The sequence below is a fragment of the Gymnogyps californianus genome, chromosome 5, assembly GCF_018139145.2.
Source record: "Gymnogyps californianus isolate 813 chromosome 5, ASM1813914v2, whole genome shotgun sequence".
In the NCBI taxonomy this organism is placed as follows: domain Eukaryota; kingdom Metazoa; phylum Chordata; class Aves; order Accipitriformes; family Cathartidae; genus Gymnogyps; species Gymnogyps californianus.
The window spans coordinates 45,772,171-45,791,956 of record NC_059475.1 but is presented as its reverse complement, the minus strand read 5'-3'; the positions used below and the strand labels follow the sequence as shown (position 1 = coordinate 45,791,956).

Below are 19,786 nucleotides of genomic sequence, written 5' to 3'. Positions count from 1 at the left end.
AAAACTATTTTTCAGAAAAGAATTCTGCCCTAAAAATCCACAAGGTATTTTTCAAACAAATTTGCTGTATTTTGTTGATAGCTAAAATGCAGCCTAAAAAATAACTTCAGAACAGAATGGCAGGTTCAATTTTGAATTACATGTTATCAATTTTTGATATGGAGAGAGAAAATATTTTAGAAAAATCTATAGCCAGCACTGGAACAAAAAACACAGTGCACCTCCTTCCCAAGACTTCCTATGTATCTGTCCCCCTCTATTGCCTCCAGAAACTGGTGATGACATACCAGGACTGGATTATAAAGAACTGCAAGAAAAGAGTGGAAAGACTTTTATTTTTATAAAGCCTCACCTGGAAAAGCAAGCTCTTCAAGTACTGCAGAGCAAGAATCTCCCCATTTTTTGGCACTTTGTCCTCCAAGGATTAATACCACAGAAGCATGTTGCCTTGCCAGAAGAGACTATTCCAGTTTATGACAATTTTGGCCTCCTTGCTGGTCTTTTGTTTTAAGCTATACAGAATACAGTCCCCATACCACTCCTAATGTTCCATAAATTCCCACCTCCTTTTGGGATCTATCTACCTCTTTGTCTGAAAACAGAGCTCAGCCTGCAGCATTTCCAGTAACTCAATGTTTCAACAAGAAAAACCACAAAGGAGTTCACATTATCATAAAGAAGTTCAATATTCATTGGAATAACCTGAGTTAGAGCATCTTGTTTCTGGCAGAGAAGAGTTAAGTGAGTAAAGGGGAAGCTCCCAGCTAACTGCCTCCAGCAGATACAGCAGCGAGTGGTGTCTGTTCCTGCTTTAACAGAGGCTTTATATGAAGCCTTGGTTTAGCCACCACATTTTTGTCTCTCTTTCCTTATTGGCAAGAAGACCTAGCCCCTCTAGTCTCAGCAAGGAGTTCTGGGGCATCATGGATGTAAATCTCGGCCTATTTTATGTGGCCATTACAGAACAGAAGATTAAAATTACTGTGATTATTTTGGGAGGGGACGTAAAGCAGAAGAGACGTGAGGAAGCAGTAATTAGAAAGGCAAAGGAAACCAAAGTGAAATAAACTTATTACTCTAATAGGCCCAAGCAAGTGCAAGGTGTTTCACTGACACGTGGCACAAGGCACTATAACTCAAAGGGTAAAATGTAATAAAGCAACACTATTGCTAATGCCCATACTCTTGGTTTAATTAATTTTCTTTTATTTCCCTCTCTCCATCCTGGCACTGTAAAGAAGAATGCAACGCATGAAGGCTGGGGGCAGAAGTGCTGCTCAGGGCTGAGGCAGCATACCTGGCAGCTGCTAAAACAGAACTTCAAAGTCTCAGCTCCCTTTGAAAACCCATCAGGGAAGAACCAGTCCTCCCTTTCAGCTTCTTTAGGAGCTGGTACACTTAACCACTTCAGCATGTTTGGCAGTTTTGCAGCCACTTCCAAAGCAGGTGGTGGAGTGGAAAATTGTGGGTGAGCCCTAAATCACTCAGTTGTCTCCCTCTTTCCACAGCAGGCAGCGACGCACATGCTGACCAAGCAGGCCAGCTGACAGACCACAATTAAGCACAGAGAACAGGCAATTTGTGATTACACCTCTGAAACTACAGAAAAGGCCCAGGCTTACCTCAGTAAACTGGGTCGACGATATCTTTCTCCAGGAAACTGCTAAATCTGATGACAGACAAAGTCTGTCATTAGAGGAAGATGAGTAAAAGGATGTTCAGATAATTATATTGTATAATACGAAGAGCTGGCACACTCTAAAAGGCAGTTCCCAGACTTGTCTAGGATTTGTTGAAAGATCCCTCTGTCAGACCCTGTCTGCAAAAGATGCTCAAATTGCACAAAACTTACTTGGATGACCTAGAGCTTGACGTCTTTTATGTGAGATTTCTGCCTCTGCCTACAACTGCAGGCTAGGAGGTAGAGACTGTAAGCACTGGTTTTATTTGCAGCACCTAGAAAAAAGCTTTTCGATTCTGTCTGTTTGAACAGACACCCATATTTGTGATGTTTCCTCCTCCAGTGTGGACAGAAGAGTCTATGATGCAGTTGTGCCAGCTCTGCTGGTCATCTCAACTGCATACTACATCCATCTTTTCCCCTCAGGGTTTGAGAAGAATAGGAATCTAGGGATGCTGCTGTTACCTTAGGGATGCAACTTTTCTTGATTCCTTATGACTGATTTTGGGCAGGCCTTTCAATTCCTAGGTCTTCTGGACTGTATACGGGTGTTGAATATTTCTAATGACTCTGGAAACCAAAAGCCAAGAGCAGGTATCTTCAGAGGAAGTGCAATAGCTTTCATAGAAATTTGTGGTTAAAGATGAAAAAAAGTTATGCAATCCTATATTCCAGTCCAACCTAATCCCTTTTTCTAGAGCCAAAATGCAATTGTTTCCTACTGCGTACAGAGAAAATTGTATAATTAGTCAGAAGCTCCCAGACTCAGGAACACAGATGGGAACCATGGAATCACTACCTCAGGAATTTCACCAAGTGATTGCATGTAATGCTAAGCAGGAGCACATCAAAGATGCAGCTGCAGATGCTAAATCCTTATAAGGACAGACTAAAATATCCCAGCCACTTAGTGGAATAATGTCCTTTCAAGAGTCCCCTCCTAGCATAGATAAGGCACATCAAGAGAGGACAATAACAATAGTGTCCAGTGTCCGATCAAGAAATCTCTGTTATATGCCACTTCTTTATACTTGATGCCTTTCGTGATGTTTCAGCAGATGTTCTAAACAGACTTTTCTCACAAAGGCCGCAACTGGTACATTTCACAGAAAATGAGTCTGTAGAAAGACAAATAAGAGTCCAAACATGGCCTCCAGATGGCTTAGGCTGAACATAGTAACATTTGCAAAGAGGTTAACCTTCATGTTGTGTACTGTGTTTATGGCTCTCTAGAGACTAGTTGGAGCATAAGACAGTAAGCAAGCTCTCGCTTAAAGGTGAATAACAGACATTAGAAAAAAACTGAAAGTAAGTGACAAGAGTAGTTGTTACCTAAGTTTTGCTACCTAACAATATACACCATAAACTCCAGAGTGAGATTTTTGATAAACAAGATGCAAACAACCATGCATTCTGTAGCAACAAGCAGAACAATTCACAGTCTATGAAGTTACATGATAATCAGGAATTTAGATAATTTCAGAGTGAGAAATGCAAACAAAATATCCAGCACCACAGTTCTACACTCACATACTCAGGTTCTGCAATGCTTTAGAGGTTATAATTTGTTAAAAAAGAATTTGTTCTGTTTGGAAAATACCAATACAGAAAACTTCTGCATTACATGAATCATATTCTGTCCCCTATGCCTCAAAAGAACCTAGAAATTCATGCATAACTTTTGTTCTCTTTACACAGATAGTAGAGGATACTTTCATATTTAAATCATTTGGGTTAGCATCAGCAGCAGGAAAGTGGAATTTCAGAAACAAATGAAAACATGACTCTGACCTTTGAAAAAACCAAAATCAGTTATGCAAACAATGTCCTGAACAGAAGGACAAAATATTTAAATGACTAAAAATGGATTGGATCCAAGTATCTTGAAATATACCAGAATAATCCAATTATTAAAATTGGGCTTTCAAAATTATTTTAACCGTACCTATTAAGTTATTTTATTTAATAAATAATTTTAAAATGTATTATATGCATTTATTTATATAAATTAAAATAAAACAGTAAAATATTTGTGAACTTTAGTAGATAACAGAGAAAGTTACTGTTCCTGTGGATTTTTAATGAAATTAATTCCACATTAAAACACAGCTCCTTCTTGAGGGTTTTCAAATTCAAGGAAAGATTAGCAAGTTCTCAATATTCAAAACCAAACTCTATGAAAGGCAGCTGTTCCAAAAAAATCTTAATAGGCGGCCTTTGTTGGAATTGTTCATAAGGGATAAGCTCTAAACTTTCTTGATTTTTTTTTTTTTGGTAAGGAATTTTGAAAACAGAAGGCTAGGGGGATCGCTGTCAGTAGGAACCAAAATCTCACTCTCTTGGAGAATATTCTGGAGATATTACATGCAGTTCTTTATTAGAAAGAGATGCGTTTATCAATGCACCTCATCTTAAGAACAGTGAAGTCTCTGAACAACCACTTTTGGGGCTCTCAGAGTTTCAAGAGCCTGTGTTTTCCTTGTTGATTTCTTCACAACCGATGAGATTGTGTTCTCTTTGCCATGTTGACTGCCTGACTTGGAAAGCCTTTAACTGCTGTTCAAATTATCATCCACCAGAAGATATTTACAGAGAAGCCAAAATCTTCAGCACCATGTGACCATCAAAGAATCTTACACCCAAGTGTCTTCTAGTGGAAGTGAGGTCAGAAATATATTGAACAGAACACTCCTCCTAACAAGTTATTTCAATTTTTTTCTAACACCACTGTTTAAGATCTTTTAGGAAACAGCCATGGGAAGTAGAAGTCGCTACACTGTAAGCCGTATGTTGTCTTTAATGAGTATGGGAAAGTTCTCATTTGAAATTCAGAATTGTTGTTTACAAGTGATAGAAGCCATAAATCCTAGATACTTATTCATCAGTACCATAAAAGACTAACATAGGTGTCAAACCTGAGCTTCTGACTAATATAAAGAATATTATTCCATTTATGCTGTTCTGTGGCTAAAATCTCAGAAAAGAAATATCCCTGAAAATGCTGTATTAGTTGTAAAAATAGATGTGGATCTGAAAGTTCAAACAGTTTCTAGGAATGCCAAGCCTTCGTTGGTATGACTGTTACCTCCTTGTGGATCTACACTCAGTCATCAGCAGTAAGAAACAAAATTCTTAAACTTACTCAATTTCAGTATTCAAGTCTCAGCATCTGCAGCTTTTCAAAATGTTAAGTGAAGAGAAGCTGACACCTCTTTACTCATCAGCATCTTTATCCCAGTACCAAAAAAGAAACAGATGGTCCAGACTTGAGGTTTCCTCCTCCTCTTAACATAGTCTACCAAACTGAAAGTTTTCTGAGCTGAATTTTGAAGAAAACTCAATTTTCAACACTGAAGACATTCACAGCCCAACTTGGCCACATTCTCCACAGAGAAGATTATAATTTTTTTTTTCAGCAACAAGCAAATAAAGAACTCTATGCATACAAAAGGTTAAGAACACATAAGCCACAGCCCTTTTGCTCCAAAGGGTAACTCTTGCCCAGGCTAAGCATCCCTGACAGACAGCTGCCAAGTAGCATGTGCAGCACTGCCAGATAACAATCTTCTTAGGCTAACTTTTCAGTCAAGTCCCATGTGCCAGATAGCAGAAAGATAGAAAGGGCAGTGGAAGACATTTACTGAGCCAGATGCAATCTGAAACTCAAGCAAAGAAGCCATGCAACATCATGGATACCAGCAGCTGGAACATAAACAGTGTCTTTGATAAGGAGCTCTCACTTTGAAATTCCTTTTACTAAAGTTTGTTGTCTCAGGGCCAGTTTTCAGTAGACTTGGATCAGCCAGGCTGCCTTGGCCTCTCCCCACCTGGTTTGCTGTGGACAGTAATTGGATGAAAAATGTTAATAAAAGTTCAGTGAGTGCAACAGCAGAGTATCTAGAAACTCTGGTATCTTTAAGAACTACATAGCTTTTTTGTCTTTTTTTTCTTCTTCTTTAAAGAGGATATCCATCTTTCAACTATTGTTACAGAATGAAACCCTAAAAATAACTGCTCGTGGTAAAGGACTCTGGATACATTGATATTTCTATCCTGACATTGCAGAGCCTACCTTTAACAGTGCACTCAAAAAATCTTTGTAATTGGCACTGGTTCTGGACAATCCAATAACCAGCTTTCTTGAGCCACCAAAATGCTTTCTTGCTCATTACCAACCAAGTCCTCTTACCCAGAGCATTTTGGTCAAACTACTCACTGGCTGATAGTATACAGTGTTGGGTAAAGACTAAGAAAGTACTACTAACCACAAATGTTACTCATTATTATAATTCACACTATTCCCTAAACAAAAAGCTGGCATTCCACAGTGGAGTTCTGGCTGCCCGATCTTCTTCAGATTACACAATATATGTACACTTCAAAAACCTATGAGCTAGTGAGCAGCATCACCAAGCAAAGCTGTCACCACATGCATAGGGAAGCTGAAATACTTCCTGACTTTTTTACACTTTTTTTTCCCTCCCCCTTTTTCAAAAGAGGTTTTTGTTAAACACTGGAGCCCTGCATGGCTCACAAACAGCTGTTGCTTGATACCTGCAGCCCAGAGAAGCCCTGGAGAATAACAGGCTGTCATGGAGCCAACTGCATACAATTCACAAACTCTTGTGTCAGCTACAAAACTCCCCCAGTCTGAAAGGTGGGGAAAATTAGGTGACAAAGCAGGATCTTCATAGGAAAGGCTGACTAACACTTTCAGGGAGAGGAAAGGGGTTTCTTTGTGCTTTTGGCAGGGAATTCCCGTTTATATCACAGGATAAAACACCAAAAAGAGCTCATCCTGAGCAAGCCAAGCTAAAGCATGACCTCGGGCTGGATGGAAAATGTGAACGTGTACTGGTGGTGGAAACTTCACTGTCTAATGGAAGGTAGCCCCAAAACAAACCCTAGCAGGAAGGAAAACCCTTTGGCCCCTTTTGCTACCTCCTGCTCTGGCATTTGTACTTGGTCACTGAAACCCTTAACTCATCTGAGCTTGACTCCAGGCCCTTTGGCTGCTGACTTCAGAGAGTTGTCCAGGGACTGCCCCACATGAGGGCTGCCTTCTGGAAAGGTTTTCCACATGGATCTCAGATCACATCCTGCTCCCAACATCTGACAGGCTTACTGAGATAGCAAGATAATCCTAATTCAATTTCTCTTTCTCAGCTGTCCAACACCAATGTCTTCAACACAGCTGTTCAAGACCTTTGCTCTCACCAGTCACCAAACTTCCCTTCTAACACTACCCTCTAGACATCTCCATTTTCCTGAAGTGAAAACGTATAGGGCAGACCTGGAAATCTCCAAAATATTCACAATGAGTTCAACTTCAGGACAGCCCTGGAGAGCATGAGGCAAATGAGGGAAAAGCTGCTAACCTGTCTTGTCCTTCATAAGCCTGGCTTACAAAGGGGATTTCCATTTTTACAAAGCAGCATTCTGTTGTGTATCTGGTAGCGAGGATACAGAACATGCAGCTCTGAGATTTCAAAGTGCCTCACTGTGACCCACAGGAATAGCACAGTTCAAAGATGGGCCCATTCAATCCCTCTGTTCTTAGGCCAGATGGACCTGCCCTAAGATCAATGCCAGAAAGGACGCTCTTCTGGGAAACTTCCCAATGCCCTTCTCAGCTGCACAACTGTGAACTAATTCCAACAGCTATGGCATGGTAGCACGGCTTTCATTTCTACCTCACTACCTGCAAGACCAATCAATGGACAAAACTTGAGGTCCCTGTGTGGGGAAGAGCCAGGGATGGATAAAAATATTGCTAAAAAAAATTAGGGAAGGGGAGAAACCAGACATTCGTGGGATTCCCTGACAGCTCTGTGCAGAAGGAAGGGCTGGGCTGGAAAAAACAGGGCCCCAGGTTCCTGCCAAGCTGTCTGAGGCCCGTCCTTTCCAAATAGCTCAAAGAAACAGCCAAGGCTCCCTTGTAACCCTTTCAGAACTCCTCTAGAGAGAAAGGCTGCTGTGGCCAGAGCGGCTCCCACAAAGCACCAGACTATGGGGGTCCCCTCATTCCTAGAAGGCTGTAAGCAGCAGAGTTGATCTCCCCCATGAGAGCTACTGAAGTGAGAGCTACAGCCACATTAACCCTCTGAATACCACTCTGGAAAGCAACTATTTTAATGATGATTGGGAGGTTTAAATAAATGCAGAGGAAAGGGAGATCTGCTGGTCACTTTGCAACATGAAATATCTAAAACCTACACAGGATATTTCAAAGAGATCTAAGATCAGGGTTGGCTGGGGAGAGGTTATGAGTCAAGTAGTGCAAGACACTAAAAGATTTCAACTTGTTCTATATTAAATTAGATGCTTATTAGAACAGAAAACAGCATGTGACTTCTGTCACAGCCAACAAAATCCACTGGTGGCAGCTGAAAGCAGGAAGAGGAGAGTTCACTGGTGAGGAAGGAAAAAAAAAAGAAAAAAGAAAAAGAAGAATTGTATCAGCATGAGCTGCCTATACCTGTTGCTCAGGTTTACATTTACTGCAATAATCAAAAACAACTGCATATTAATAAAAAAATTCAGTGTTTAGCATGGTCAGAAGCCAGCTAAATATTAGTATGTGTAAGTAATGAGTTAGAATATAAAGATATAATAGTGTTACTTACATAAAACCAATGTTTTACTCCTACTTGATGTACTGTTTTCATTTCTTGTCATCTCTATAAAGACAGCCAGACAATTATTAGAGGGCTGGGAAGATTTCCATTTAGAACTTGAAAAGAATGGGACTGTTTAGTTTAGGAGAGACAAATAAGAAGGGAGATGATAGAAACATAGAGAATAATAGTGCAGAAAATAAATCAAGCATTTCTGTTTGCCTTCATGTAATAAGGGTGCAGAGACTTTTGGCAAATTTGGGAAAAAAATAAAAAAGGAAACTTTTGCATAATATGTAATTCACCTGTGGAACTCACTGCTACAGCCCAATGAGACTACAGTTTTTCCAGAAAGTAAAAATGTATGATTAATGACAACATCCACACTAGACTATGTGGAACAGAAAGTATTGTGAGAACTACAAGCCAGCTGTTAACAGTTGGAGGGTAAAAGCAAGCTTCCCCCCCAGACAGGGAATTTCACTGCTGCCTATCAGAACATTCTCTGTGCTTCTACTGAAGATGGTGGTGGCAGTTGCTCCGAAGCACAGGATGGGAGATCTAGACAGCTTAGCAGCCCAGTCCAGGATGGCAAATCCTATGCTTATATTAGGGTAAGGTCAGTTTGTGGAGGCAGCTGAAATGAGAAAACCCCAAACCATTACACAGTATTGGCTTGGCGGAAGGTATGGAACCCCTGTTACTCCTCTCCACCTACCAATATGGGCTGCTTGCTGGCAATAATGGGAAAGATCCTCATATCTTCTCTGAAAGGAAGTCATGCAGTTGAAGACAAACCTGCCCCTCTCAGATTTTGAGAGCTATTTGCAAAAACCATAACTGCCCAAGGCCAGCAGATACACGTAATGCAGACGTTGTGCCCCCTGTGCTCAGATAGAGCCAGTCCAAGGGAGGCTCCAGGCTGCAGCTCCAGCAAAGCCTCCCAGACGTAGCTGAGCAGAGAGGCCACACTCGCACAAGTCCGCTGGTGCCCCACTCTGCCCTGCTGCAAGGCCCCAGCTCTCGCCTCCAGCTCACAGCCCCAGCACTGGCTCCTACGGTCTCCCTGCATGTGGCCCAAACCCCCTTCGCCTCTGGAAAGGGTCCTGCGATTAATCTCACTTATTACCTCGGAAAAGTAACAGCGTGGCGGCTGCCAGCCAAGTCCGACTCAACAGCGTCTGGGGAGCCGAGGCTGCAGGGCCAGGCCTCAGACTGTCTGGGCAAGTCACGAGCTTTCCGCCTTTCCTCTCCCGGAGGCTCCAGACAGACAGAGCCAAGGCCTAGCTGTGGGAAGCAGGGATCCTTCAGGACTGTGCCAACCCATGGTGCTGAGGCTTAGGGCGATTTCCGACCAGGATGGAGAGTAATTGGACCTGCCATCACAAGTTTCTTTAGTGTGACCAAAATATATATAGAAAAAAAAAAAACAACACAAGGCAAGCCATGTATTTCTGAAGTTTAAGTCAGCCAATTCACTTCCACAGTTAACAAGTTGTCACCGGTGTCCCTGGGAGATGTGTAAAAAAAAAAAAAAAAAAAAAAGGTAAGAGGTTGCTGGGGCAGGGCAAGGTTGTTACAGGCACAAATATGCACAGGTAGAGGAAGAACATGCACAAACTAGAGACAGGATGAGTTGCAAGAATGTACAGCTACCCAGGCAGTACTTCTATTTTTCGCCCGCCCTTCTCAAACCTCCTCTGAGTAGAAGGTAATAATAGGCCAAACCCCAAATTCGGGGCTCTCAGAAATGCTGCTTCTCAAGGATCACAGGCAGAATCAGCGTGACAGAGCTGCCGAGGAGATGCAGACAGGGGATCGATCGGTCACAGAAAATCACTGTACCCACCCTCAATTACTCCTCCACCTCAAATAAAGAAATTGAATTAATTTAGGCATTAAGGTAAACAGGTAAAGAGAAAAGAGAAGAGGACAAGCGGTATGAGGAGCAAGGAACAGACACGTGGCTATGCTAGCACAGGGCTGGACTCAGTGCTGTGGGTCTGCTGCTGCTCTGGCACTTCTGTGCTGTTTAGCTCGGGAGGTGTTAAGGTCAACGCAGTCTGCTCAAACTGAACTGAAAGCCTATTGTGCAGCCCTCAGTGCCTGCTGCTTTCTCCCTTCATTTCCTCCAGAGGCATCAGTGCAGCACAGTCTCCAAGTTAGCTTGCACCTAGATGCTGTGCAAACAAACAGGCTCCGACCACTCGGCAAGTGTGGCACAGGACAGCAGTTGGGCAGCCTCTACCTTGCAAGAGACTGCAGCAAGCTTGAAACAAAGGATTTGGAAGAGAATAAAGTCACTATCAACCCTTAAGGTGCAGAACTACAAGGCAACACATACGTAACAAAGAGAAATAGATTTATTCTTATAAAAACTTGGTGTTAGCTGCCAAGATCCCTGGGAATTCTCTCCTCCTTACTTCTAGCTGCAAGCCCATATGTAGTTAACTCTTTCCCACAGCCGCTACTGCAACGTCCATGCTGCTTCTGCTATACTAAGCCCACCCTGGCCTAGCTCACAAGTCTTGCAAAAAAGCAAGACTGTCCCATCAACTGCTCACTCTTCTATCATTGTGAGAATCACCTTGCACATTAGCACATCTCTTCGCTATTCTAGTATCACTCTTCTCATAGCTCTTCAGAGCCTGTCTAGTCAGGGTCCAAGCCTGATTTTTTATTTCACATTCCACACCTCCAAAATTTAAAATAAAAACTGAGGAAACAATGAAGCCACTTTCACCTTCCCTTTATGTCAAAGGCAGCAAGCTGCCCCTTTGACACAAAGTATCAAGACTGGTGAAGCCCAATTAGCCTATGATAGTTGTCTGGGGTCTTTCTGGCAAACTCAAAGTTTCAGTGGAAATAGACAAGCCACTTACACCAGCACAGAACAAACTCTCAAAAGAGATCAGAGACTCTTACACATCCTCACAAGTCCAAAGGATATATACTTAGTATGATCACTAACATGATAGGGGAACATGTAGTACATGTACCCCAGCAGTAAATGAAACTGGCGTGAAGCAGTAGGCGGCACTAGATGGGCAAGGAGGATATAAAGTATCCACTATCCAGCCCAGGCTAAGGAAGGCCAGTGGTTAAAAAGAAGGTTCTGGTTTGGGAGACTGCAAAAGCCGTATAAGATTGTCAGGGGATGCGGCACAGGGGTCTTAGTTTGTGAGCTGGGGTGTGCAAGAAAGTGGAGTGTACAATCATTTTTCTGTGTAGAATTGTTGGGATACAAATTAACACATATTTGATATTAGAACAGGCACAGGAAGCTAACGTTTTAAGTGGTACTGGATTTCCTGCACCCATATTGTTCAGTTGATTTGTACGTCAGCAGTAAATATATGCAATGTGACCCAGAAGCACCTACTATGTGAATGCTCTATGTTGTGAATGGGCATGAAGTCTGATTCCTTCAAAAAGCTGCAGGCTTATTGCACATCAGGTGTTTCCAGAATTCCCAGACACGAGGCATACTGTTTGGGGTTCCTGAAAGCCTGAGATGCCAAATGTCTGGGTGGCATCTTCTAGTTTCCCACCCTATTCGATACTTCCAGGCAAAGAAAAATAAAAATGAAAATACACAAAGCAGAGCTTGTTTGGGAACCTAGACATACGGCAGGTATGTGCACACAGCCCGTGAAGCCCTGAGCAGCTGCCGCTGTTACTACCACTGAGGATGACACCAGTGCAAATTAAACTTAGACACCCCTAGATCAGAAAACTGAAAAAGTCTGGTTTTATACAATTTAACCCAGATTATACAGCCTGCCAACAAAACATGACTCCTCGATGAACCTGAGCACCTTGACGGAAAGATGTTATGAAAGAACAAGAAGCTAACGAAACAGAGGTCTGAGAAAACACTAACCACTTCACTGCTGAATTCTTGCCAACTGACTGCCCATATGAGTTCTAAAAGATGAACCTGAGCAAGGATGGCTGCTGTTGAATCCAAGGTGCCCACTGAAAACACAGAAATCTGTACCAGTTAGAAATATTTCTCAATAGCTTTGGTCCAGGTCTTGGAGATTAAGTGACCTGCAGAGCCCAAGTTACTCTTTGAGGAGAAATCCACTGCCTTTTTCAAAAAACAAGTTACACAGCAGCTGCAGATTCCAGTGCCAGAAGCTTCTAGGAACGTCTACGGTACTCACCACTAGGGATTACGCAACTATTTGCCAACAGGTACTTGAAAGTTAGTTTAGGTTCTGAATCAACAAGCTTCGTTCTCTTAAAAACCTGATTTTTTACCTTTATTATGCAACTGAGAATGCTTTCAAGAGAATGCTTTTTCAAGAGCAGTTCTAGTAAGGTCTTGGCTTCAGTGACTGGAAATTAGTTTCACTGGATAATGAGGAATCACTTTCATATTTGTTGTCCTTAGATTACATTACTAAAATTGTGATAATTATATATGGGAATCTTAAATACTTCTACCACAAAACATGTAACCATGTTTAGTGCCTTTACAGCAGAATGTGAAAGGGTGACAATCCTGCCTGATGGATAGAGTGAGAAGCTGAGATAGAACTGAAATAGGGCACTGAGACAGGACTAGGGTTAAAGAAGGAGAGAGCAGATTTGGCACAGCCTCAATGAGCTACAGAGGGCAACAAAGGCAGAGCTGCAGCAAACATGGCAGAGGCTGACAGCCATGTTATGGTAGTCAGAAGTAAGCTCATGTACAACTTGGAACATCTCACCTCTTGTGTAGCCATGCAGGCTTCTTTGTCTGGGGCACAGTAAAAGCCTAAGCCATCACTTGAGTGGGAATAGCGCCAAGGCTTATAGAAAGTGACAAAAAAAAAATCTCAAAAGGCACAGCAGTGCAGATTTATAAAATAACATTTTAACATATCCAGAACTGTTCTCTGTCTCTATATTATAAACTCAAGATCTCCTTTGCCTTTTGGTGAGCAGACTACTGATCTGGCACCTCATCTCACATCGCCAAAAGAATTCAACAAAAGAAGGGAGAACATCTTTTGAGAAACATTTAGATAGGTCAGTACTGGGAGAGTGGGAATTAAAGAGGAGGAAGATTTGTCACTAAAAATAGCTTGAATCCTATAGATTACAAGCATCAAAACAAAATTTTCAAACAAACCTCAGCAGCACTTAAATGGCTTAGATTTACCACAGAGCCATACAAAAACTCTAAGGGCTGAGTTTCAGAGGCAGATGTTTGAACTGGAGCCAAGTGCAAGCCAGATAAGAGACCCATTTACAAAACATTTCCATCCTTGCCGAATTCTACAACTGATAGACCAGAACCTTAATGGAACAAAACAGGAAGCTTTTCTTCAAACAGTCATCCAGCACTGAGCACAGGCTGACACCCATCAGATGACCCTCTATGAACTGCTTGCTCCAACTTAACAGATCAAGTAGCAAAAAAGGCATTTACAATACAAGATAGCCATCTCCATATATCATGACCATGATATTCCTTTTGGAATTCTCTCATTAAATAAAAGTTCACAGCACAAGTAATCCAGCACTGCCTCAAGAATCCCTTTTTTTCATTTCCAGATTTACGTAAAACTTTTAACTCCTGGTATTCTGGCCATTTGATACAAGCAGCCATGAAGATAAAGTAATTCAATAGAGAGTCTTAACACATCTTTCTGTCTCTTGCTCTGAGGATAAAAACAGAGCAACTGAAGTACTGAAAGACCAAATGGTTCATAAAAGGTTTGAAGACTGAATCTTATACCAGCTGTGACCGGACAATTCTGAAGTCCTTTTGGATTGCTGTACAAAATAAAACAAAATTTCTAAAGGCATTAAACGATGCATACAATGCTAGATGAGGCGCAGCCCTGGAAGTCGTTCAGAGTGGAGTTCTGGGCATTAAATGGTGGGTTCTCAGATCTACAGGTAACATATAACTGAAACGGTTTCAGAGCAACGTGCTAATTACAGTGACTTCTGCAGAGTTCCTCAACAGAAGATTTTGACAATGAGTAATCCTTTTCCAGCTAACTCTGTGAGTCCATGCAGAGGTGCAGAGTTGAGAAAAGAACAGAAGCTCTAGGACAGCCTGCACTCTGCTGCTCTCTCAAGCTATGTAGGAGGGGAAGGCAGTTTACACCTGTTGGATAGATTCTTTATTTGGATTAGGTAATAGCTCGCCTGGCTGGGCTCCAAGAGCAGAATCACCACCACCTCTCTCAATAACTCTAAACCCCAGAAGCAAACATTGTGCTGGAACAGAAACAGGCCAGGAATTCATTTCTCACATTCCTCTTCTTTAGGCAGGATGAAAAGCAGTGACTGATGAAATAAGAACAATTTTACTTGAGCTTTCCAAATCCCATTCCAATCCTCCTGTTGAAGGACCCATTTGGGAAAGGATGACCACTCAGGTCACATGCCTTCTGCACTATGTGTCTGCCTCTCTCACCTCCCTCCATTTCCCAGTAGCATTCAGGCACCAATGACAAGAATTAGTATTTTCATGTATACAGTGCTTTCCAGTCCTAAACTTATGTGTCGGATAAGCTCTGCTTCATTATTCTATTTTAAAAGACAAAAAGCAAGGCTTAGACAAAGGAATAAATAATATTTACTGAAGTGGCAAAGGAAGAACTCAAATCTCCAGCAGTTCTGGGCCTGTATTCAGCCTCGTCCACTGCAGCAAACTCGCCTTGCTCCTAGCTTCCAAGATCCAGAATCTTTGGGGTCAATCTTGCTGCTCTTTCAAACGCAGGAAGAATGGTTTTACTGCAGAATCACAGTCCTCTGCCCTGAGTTCCATGAGTATATCAGCCATAAATATAAATTCCAATGTCCAAAATTAATAAAAAGCATAAAGAAGCCATCTGAAAAAGAAACTTTTATAAACACTGCAAGATGTTGCTCTATCTTTGAACAATCTACACTTGATATTCAAGGAAAAAGCATGAAGATGAAGCCTTAGTGGAGACTTCTGCAGTATCAGGTATAAGTTTGCATTCTGCATATATGTCTCAACACCAGCAAACCTAAACTTACAGATGCAGGGATGAGAAATGATCAAAGAGAACAGACATTTCCCTTTCATTCTACATGTTCATCCATGCCCTTATTTCACCATGAACCTGCCAGCTCTGGGAACACAGCTCTATTTTCATAGGCCTAGTTTCTAGGATAGTCCTGAGAAGAACCAGTACTAGGCCCTTAGATGTTATCTTCTGAGCAAGAAGCCAAACACAAATTACAAATGAGCTCCTGAGTGCATTGTACTCTTCTTCAAAAAGCTGGAGCAGCAATTTTAACTTACCTGACTGCTGAAGAGACAGATCTTCTGTCAGCTATATGAGTGTCTGACTGAACAGCCCACAATGATCCTCTTTTGTTGAGTGGTGACCGGTAGCTCTGTGGGGCAGCTGCATTCCCCTTGCTTATAGCTCCACTTGCCAAGGTCAGGTTTGTTAACTAAAGGGGGGGGGGGGGGGGGGGGGGAAGAAAAAGAAAAAGACATCAGAAACAATCAAAAGCCAAGCAAAGAGCAAAAGGTGTCACTAAGTAAACTGGATAGAGTATGTACTAAGAGAAGTAAGACTGCTAGAGAAGGAAAATCTTCAGATGCAGAAAAACTGTGCTAGTTGCATAAAGCAGTGGGAGAGATGACACCAACAGCTACCATGCTTGAGATGAATTCAAGTACCAGCATTAAAACTACATAAAACTACAACCCTTCCATTCACAGAAGAACAAAGGAGGAAAAGGACAAAGATGGGGCAAAAATCCCAAAGTAAGAAAGCAAGATCATGTTCCTGCCATGTGAAAAATTAACTATACATGCACTAATCAAAAGCTAGAAGCTCATACTACACTGAGCAGAGACCAGAGTGTCTGCCCAGTCATCATGAGCTGTGTCATTAAGTCAGCCATATGCATCTGTCCTCTCTCTACCCCTTTCTGTGCATACGTACAGGCACAACCCAACAGCATACGTACCTTGGATATAAAATTCAAAACCAAACTCTACCACACATGAAAGAAACTTCTCATGCAACCACTTCCAAACTGTTCACACAAGTAAATACACTAGTTAAGGCTAGCCTAAAATCATGTTAGGTGTATGTTTGTTATATCAAGCTCTAAAGAAATTATCTATGTGTTCTTAAGCATATAAAATGTATTCCATTGTTTCTTTCTCTAAGCATTCTTCTTGCGTTGCTTATCTTCTTGAAAGATCAAACTCTGCAAGCAGACATTATCTGTTGGTTTACTGAAGAGAGCCTAGGTACATAACGTAATGGTATCTACTACAGCAGTGCAACTATTAGTTTACATGTGGAAAAAAAAAAAATTATGAAGGTTACAAAACACTACAAAGGTTGCAAAGCTAAGATTCCCAGTCAGGCATTGCCAGAATTAAGTTTATGACTGCCTTTAATTACATGATCACATGCTGCTTTTTAGGAGCACAAACCAGACCTGGTTCTGCACCAAGATTAAGGTCATACGGTAAGCAAGATTTATCTGTATTGCCTCTGCTCGCTTCTGTGGCAACTGGAAGGCATATAGCCAATGAGACATAGGACACAGACAGAAAGAAGAGTCTAACAACTAGCCCTGCATCTGCTCCAGATCTCAAAGGTGATGCTTATTAAGTCACTTAAGTGTGACTTAAGCATAGCTTGTGAATTCCCAGCTTTCAGATCTTAACAATGCTCTTCACCAGAATTTGTGCGCAATTACTCAAACAAGTACATACCAGCTTCATTGCAATACACTACACTCATACCTACAATAGACTTGTGCAGGACTGCAGACTTCATATCCTCTGACTGAACTCTGGAACATGAACTAACGTTGCAGCTGGTAACACAGTAGGTTGCCACTCCTTATGTGGTTTAGTAGTACAAGTCATCTAAGCATTTTGTAAGTTCAGAAATCTTAACTCCTACTTCAAGCTCTGGATAGGATTAAATTATAGTCGGTAGGCACTAGGCTTCTGTCCACTTCTCCAAAAGCAACCGCTTTCATCTCATCCCTTCTCAGCTCTATCCTTTCCCGTTCTTGCTCCTTGTGTGTGTGTCATTATTCTCACCTAGTCAGTCCCAGCTTCCACATTTCAGGTGTCATTCTCCTTATTCTGCTCAGTCCAGTTTCATTCTTACAGACTTCTAGCACTGGCCTCCCCACTACTTCTGGCCCCTGAGCCACACCATTTCAGGTCTGGAACTTTCCATAGGAGTAATTATTTGATCTGTCTTCCCACACTTTTGTTCTTAGTTCCTCTTCCAGTTGCTCACATGCCCTATATCCAAGTGGTTCTAGTTTTATTCCCCTCCCCAGCCTGGTCCTTTTGCTAACCTCTTTGTTCACCCAGTCCCAAAATGGGGGCTCCTCATTGGACCATATTTACCACACTGCCATTCCTTCCATTTCTGTCCTTTCTCCAAATGGTTCTCAGGGTCCTCTCCCAAATTATGTCCAGGTCCAAATTTCACAGTCTCCTTGTCCTAGCTGTTCTCCATACCTTGACAGAATTCCCACTCATTCTGCATTCAAGTCAGACAGGTTCCCAACCCAACACAGACCATGTCACTGAGAACACAGGAAAATGGGGTCTCAAGCCTCAGTGCTCTAGAGGTGCAAATACAGAGAAATTCAGTTTAGCATCCTCAGTGTGGAGGGAACCTCCAGGAAACTGAGAAGATCTAGCAGGTGCTGCTGAGTATATTTCACCTGAAGCTTTTCAGATAGTTACTGTGCAATCAAGCTTGGACAAAATTTTAAATTCCAAATTGCTATTCCAAAGCATGGGAGATCCAGAGATTTAAAAGAAAAGTTCTGTAGATATTAAAGTGCACAGAATATTTTTTTTATCCAGCCTTGGTTTTGGCTGGAACACTTCACCTTACCTGAAGGGTTCTGAAAACTGAACATTAAGCACAGAAAACATGAGTCCAAATGGACGAAGTTTCAGAACATTACAAGCAATTTAAAACAAGATCTTACAGTGGGACATATCAAGCAAGCTTAGTAATGGGCAGTGCTACCCATCTTATATGGAAAACAGCATTAGGTGTCATTTTGGTGCCTCTACCTCACCGTTAAATGTTGTGGTCTTCTGTAGAATTTAACTAAAATTTAAAGCATTTTCATTGCAATAACAGAAAGCTTCAAATTAGGTTTAGTTCTGATTGTGCCAGGCACTATGCAAATACCTAACAATGACAGTTTCTGGCCACAAAGAGTTTATTGTCTGAAAAGAAGCAAGAATGGCAAATGAGGCAAATACAGAGGCCAACATGGTAAATAAAATAGGATATACAAAATTCTTAGCTTGTCAGCAACAGTGATCACAACTTTGCTAACACATCCAATGTGTGAAATGAAGATGACTTTATCCAATATTCTCTCATCATCATCTTGATACCAAGAACCATTTAGTCTGATGAATTACCACCTCACCCCTGCTCTATTAATGCGATATGCTTTCCTATCTAATACTGTATCATTGTTTATTTGAAAACTGTCTTTCTAAGCAAAGCAGGTGAGCAAATAGCTTAGCATGGGTAGCAGGAACATTTCACACATTCCAGATAGACAGGTGTTTAAACTACAGCAGGATTAAATACAGGCAAGGGATTCAGAATGAGGGAGAGAACACTAGCAAGAGTATAAGATTTAGCTGCAGCCAGCCCACCCAGATGGGTGTTACTGCTTGTTACTGTGCCATGCATTGAGACATTTCAGCTGCTATAATTAGCTTGCCAGGATGTTGCCCTGGTGGATTGCTGGGGCACCCCCAACACATCTGTGCTCAGCAGAGTGGCTTCATTTTTTCGTCTCTAGTCCTCCTGTGTACCTGATGAAACTGTATTCTTCCCTTTATAGAGGCAAATACTTAGCAGCAAATCAATTGTTACTTTGGCTTAAAAGAAGATAATGTACAGCACCTGGACCAAAACAGATACCAAAATCTCCATGAAGAATAGTTTGCAGCTTCAGAAATCGTGGTAGTGGAAAACAAAACAAACAAAACCCCCCCTAAAGACCAAGAAAGGCAGGCTAGTGGGGCTCAACAGGGACTGTGGTTATTGGTGTGGATCTACAAGAATGAAGTTAGTTTTCACATTGAGTTGTATCAAGATGGGTTCAAACTCTCCTGCTTGGTAAGATTCCTGTTTTTCACTAGCAGTGAGGGACTTCAGAATATTTTTTCTGACACTGACAGTATGACAGAAGACCTGTGTGTGCTGCATTGCACGCTTCAAGCATCCCTATTTTCAAACATCTCTCCTCACATCAATACGTTCTCTGTGGAGTCTGTAAAAGGCAAGATAATACACAGCTAATATCTCTCATGACAGAATGATTCGTAAAGTTTTGCCACAATTTTTAAACTGTTGGGGACAGCAAAAGGGTCACAAGCTGAAAGGACGTGCTGAGTGAAGAACACAATGGGATAGTAAATCCCAAAAAGCTCTCATGGAAGGAGGAGAGCCCACTTGATGTACTTCTATTTATT

General features: G+C 41.7%; 1 protein-coding gene across 1 annotated transcript in view; it reads right to left on the bottom strand.

Moving 5' to 3' along the window:
* The window catches only part of TTLL5 (tubulin tyrosine ligase like 5), a 140,970-nt gene that overhangs the window by 39,577 nt on the left and 81,607 nt on the right, over window positions 1-19,786 (bottom strand). Inside the window, exon 30 of the mRNA XM_050898285.1 lies at window positions 15,578-15,732. Coding sequence (XP_050754242.1) covers window positions 15,578-15,732 — 155 coding nt within the window. The remainder of the gene's footprint in view (window positions 1-15,577; window positions 15,733-19,786) is intronic.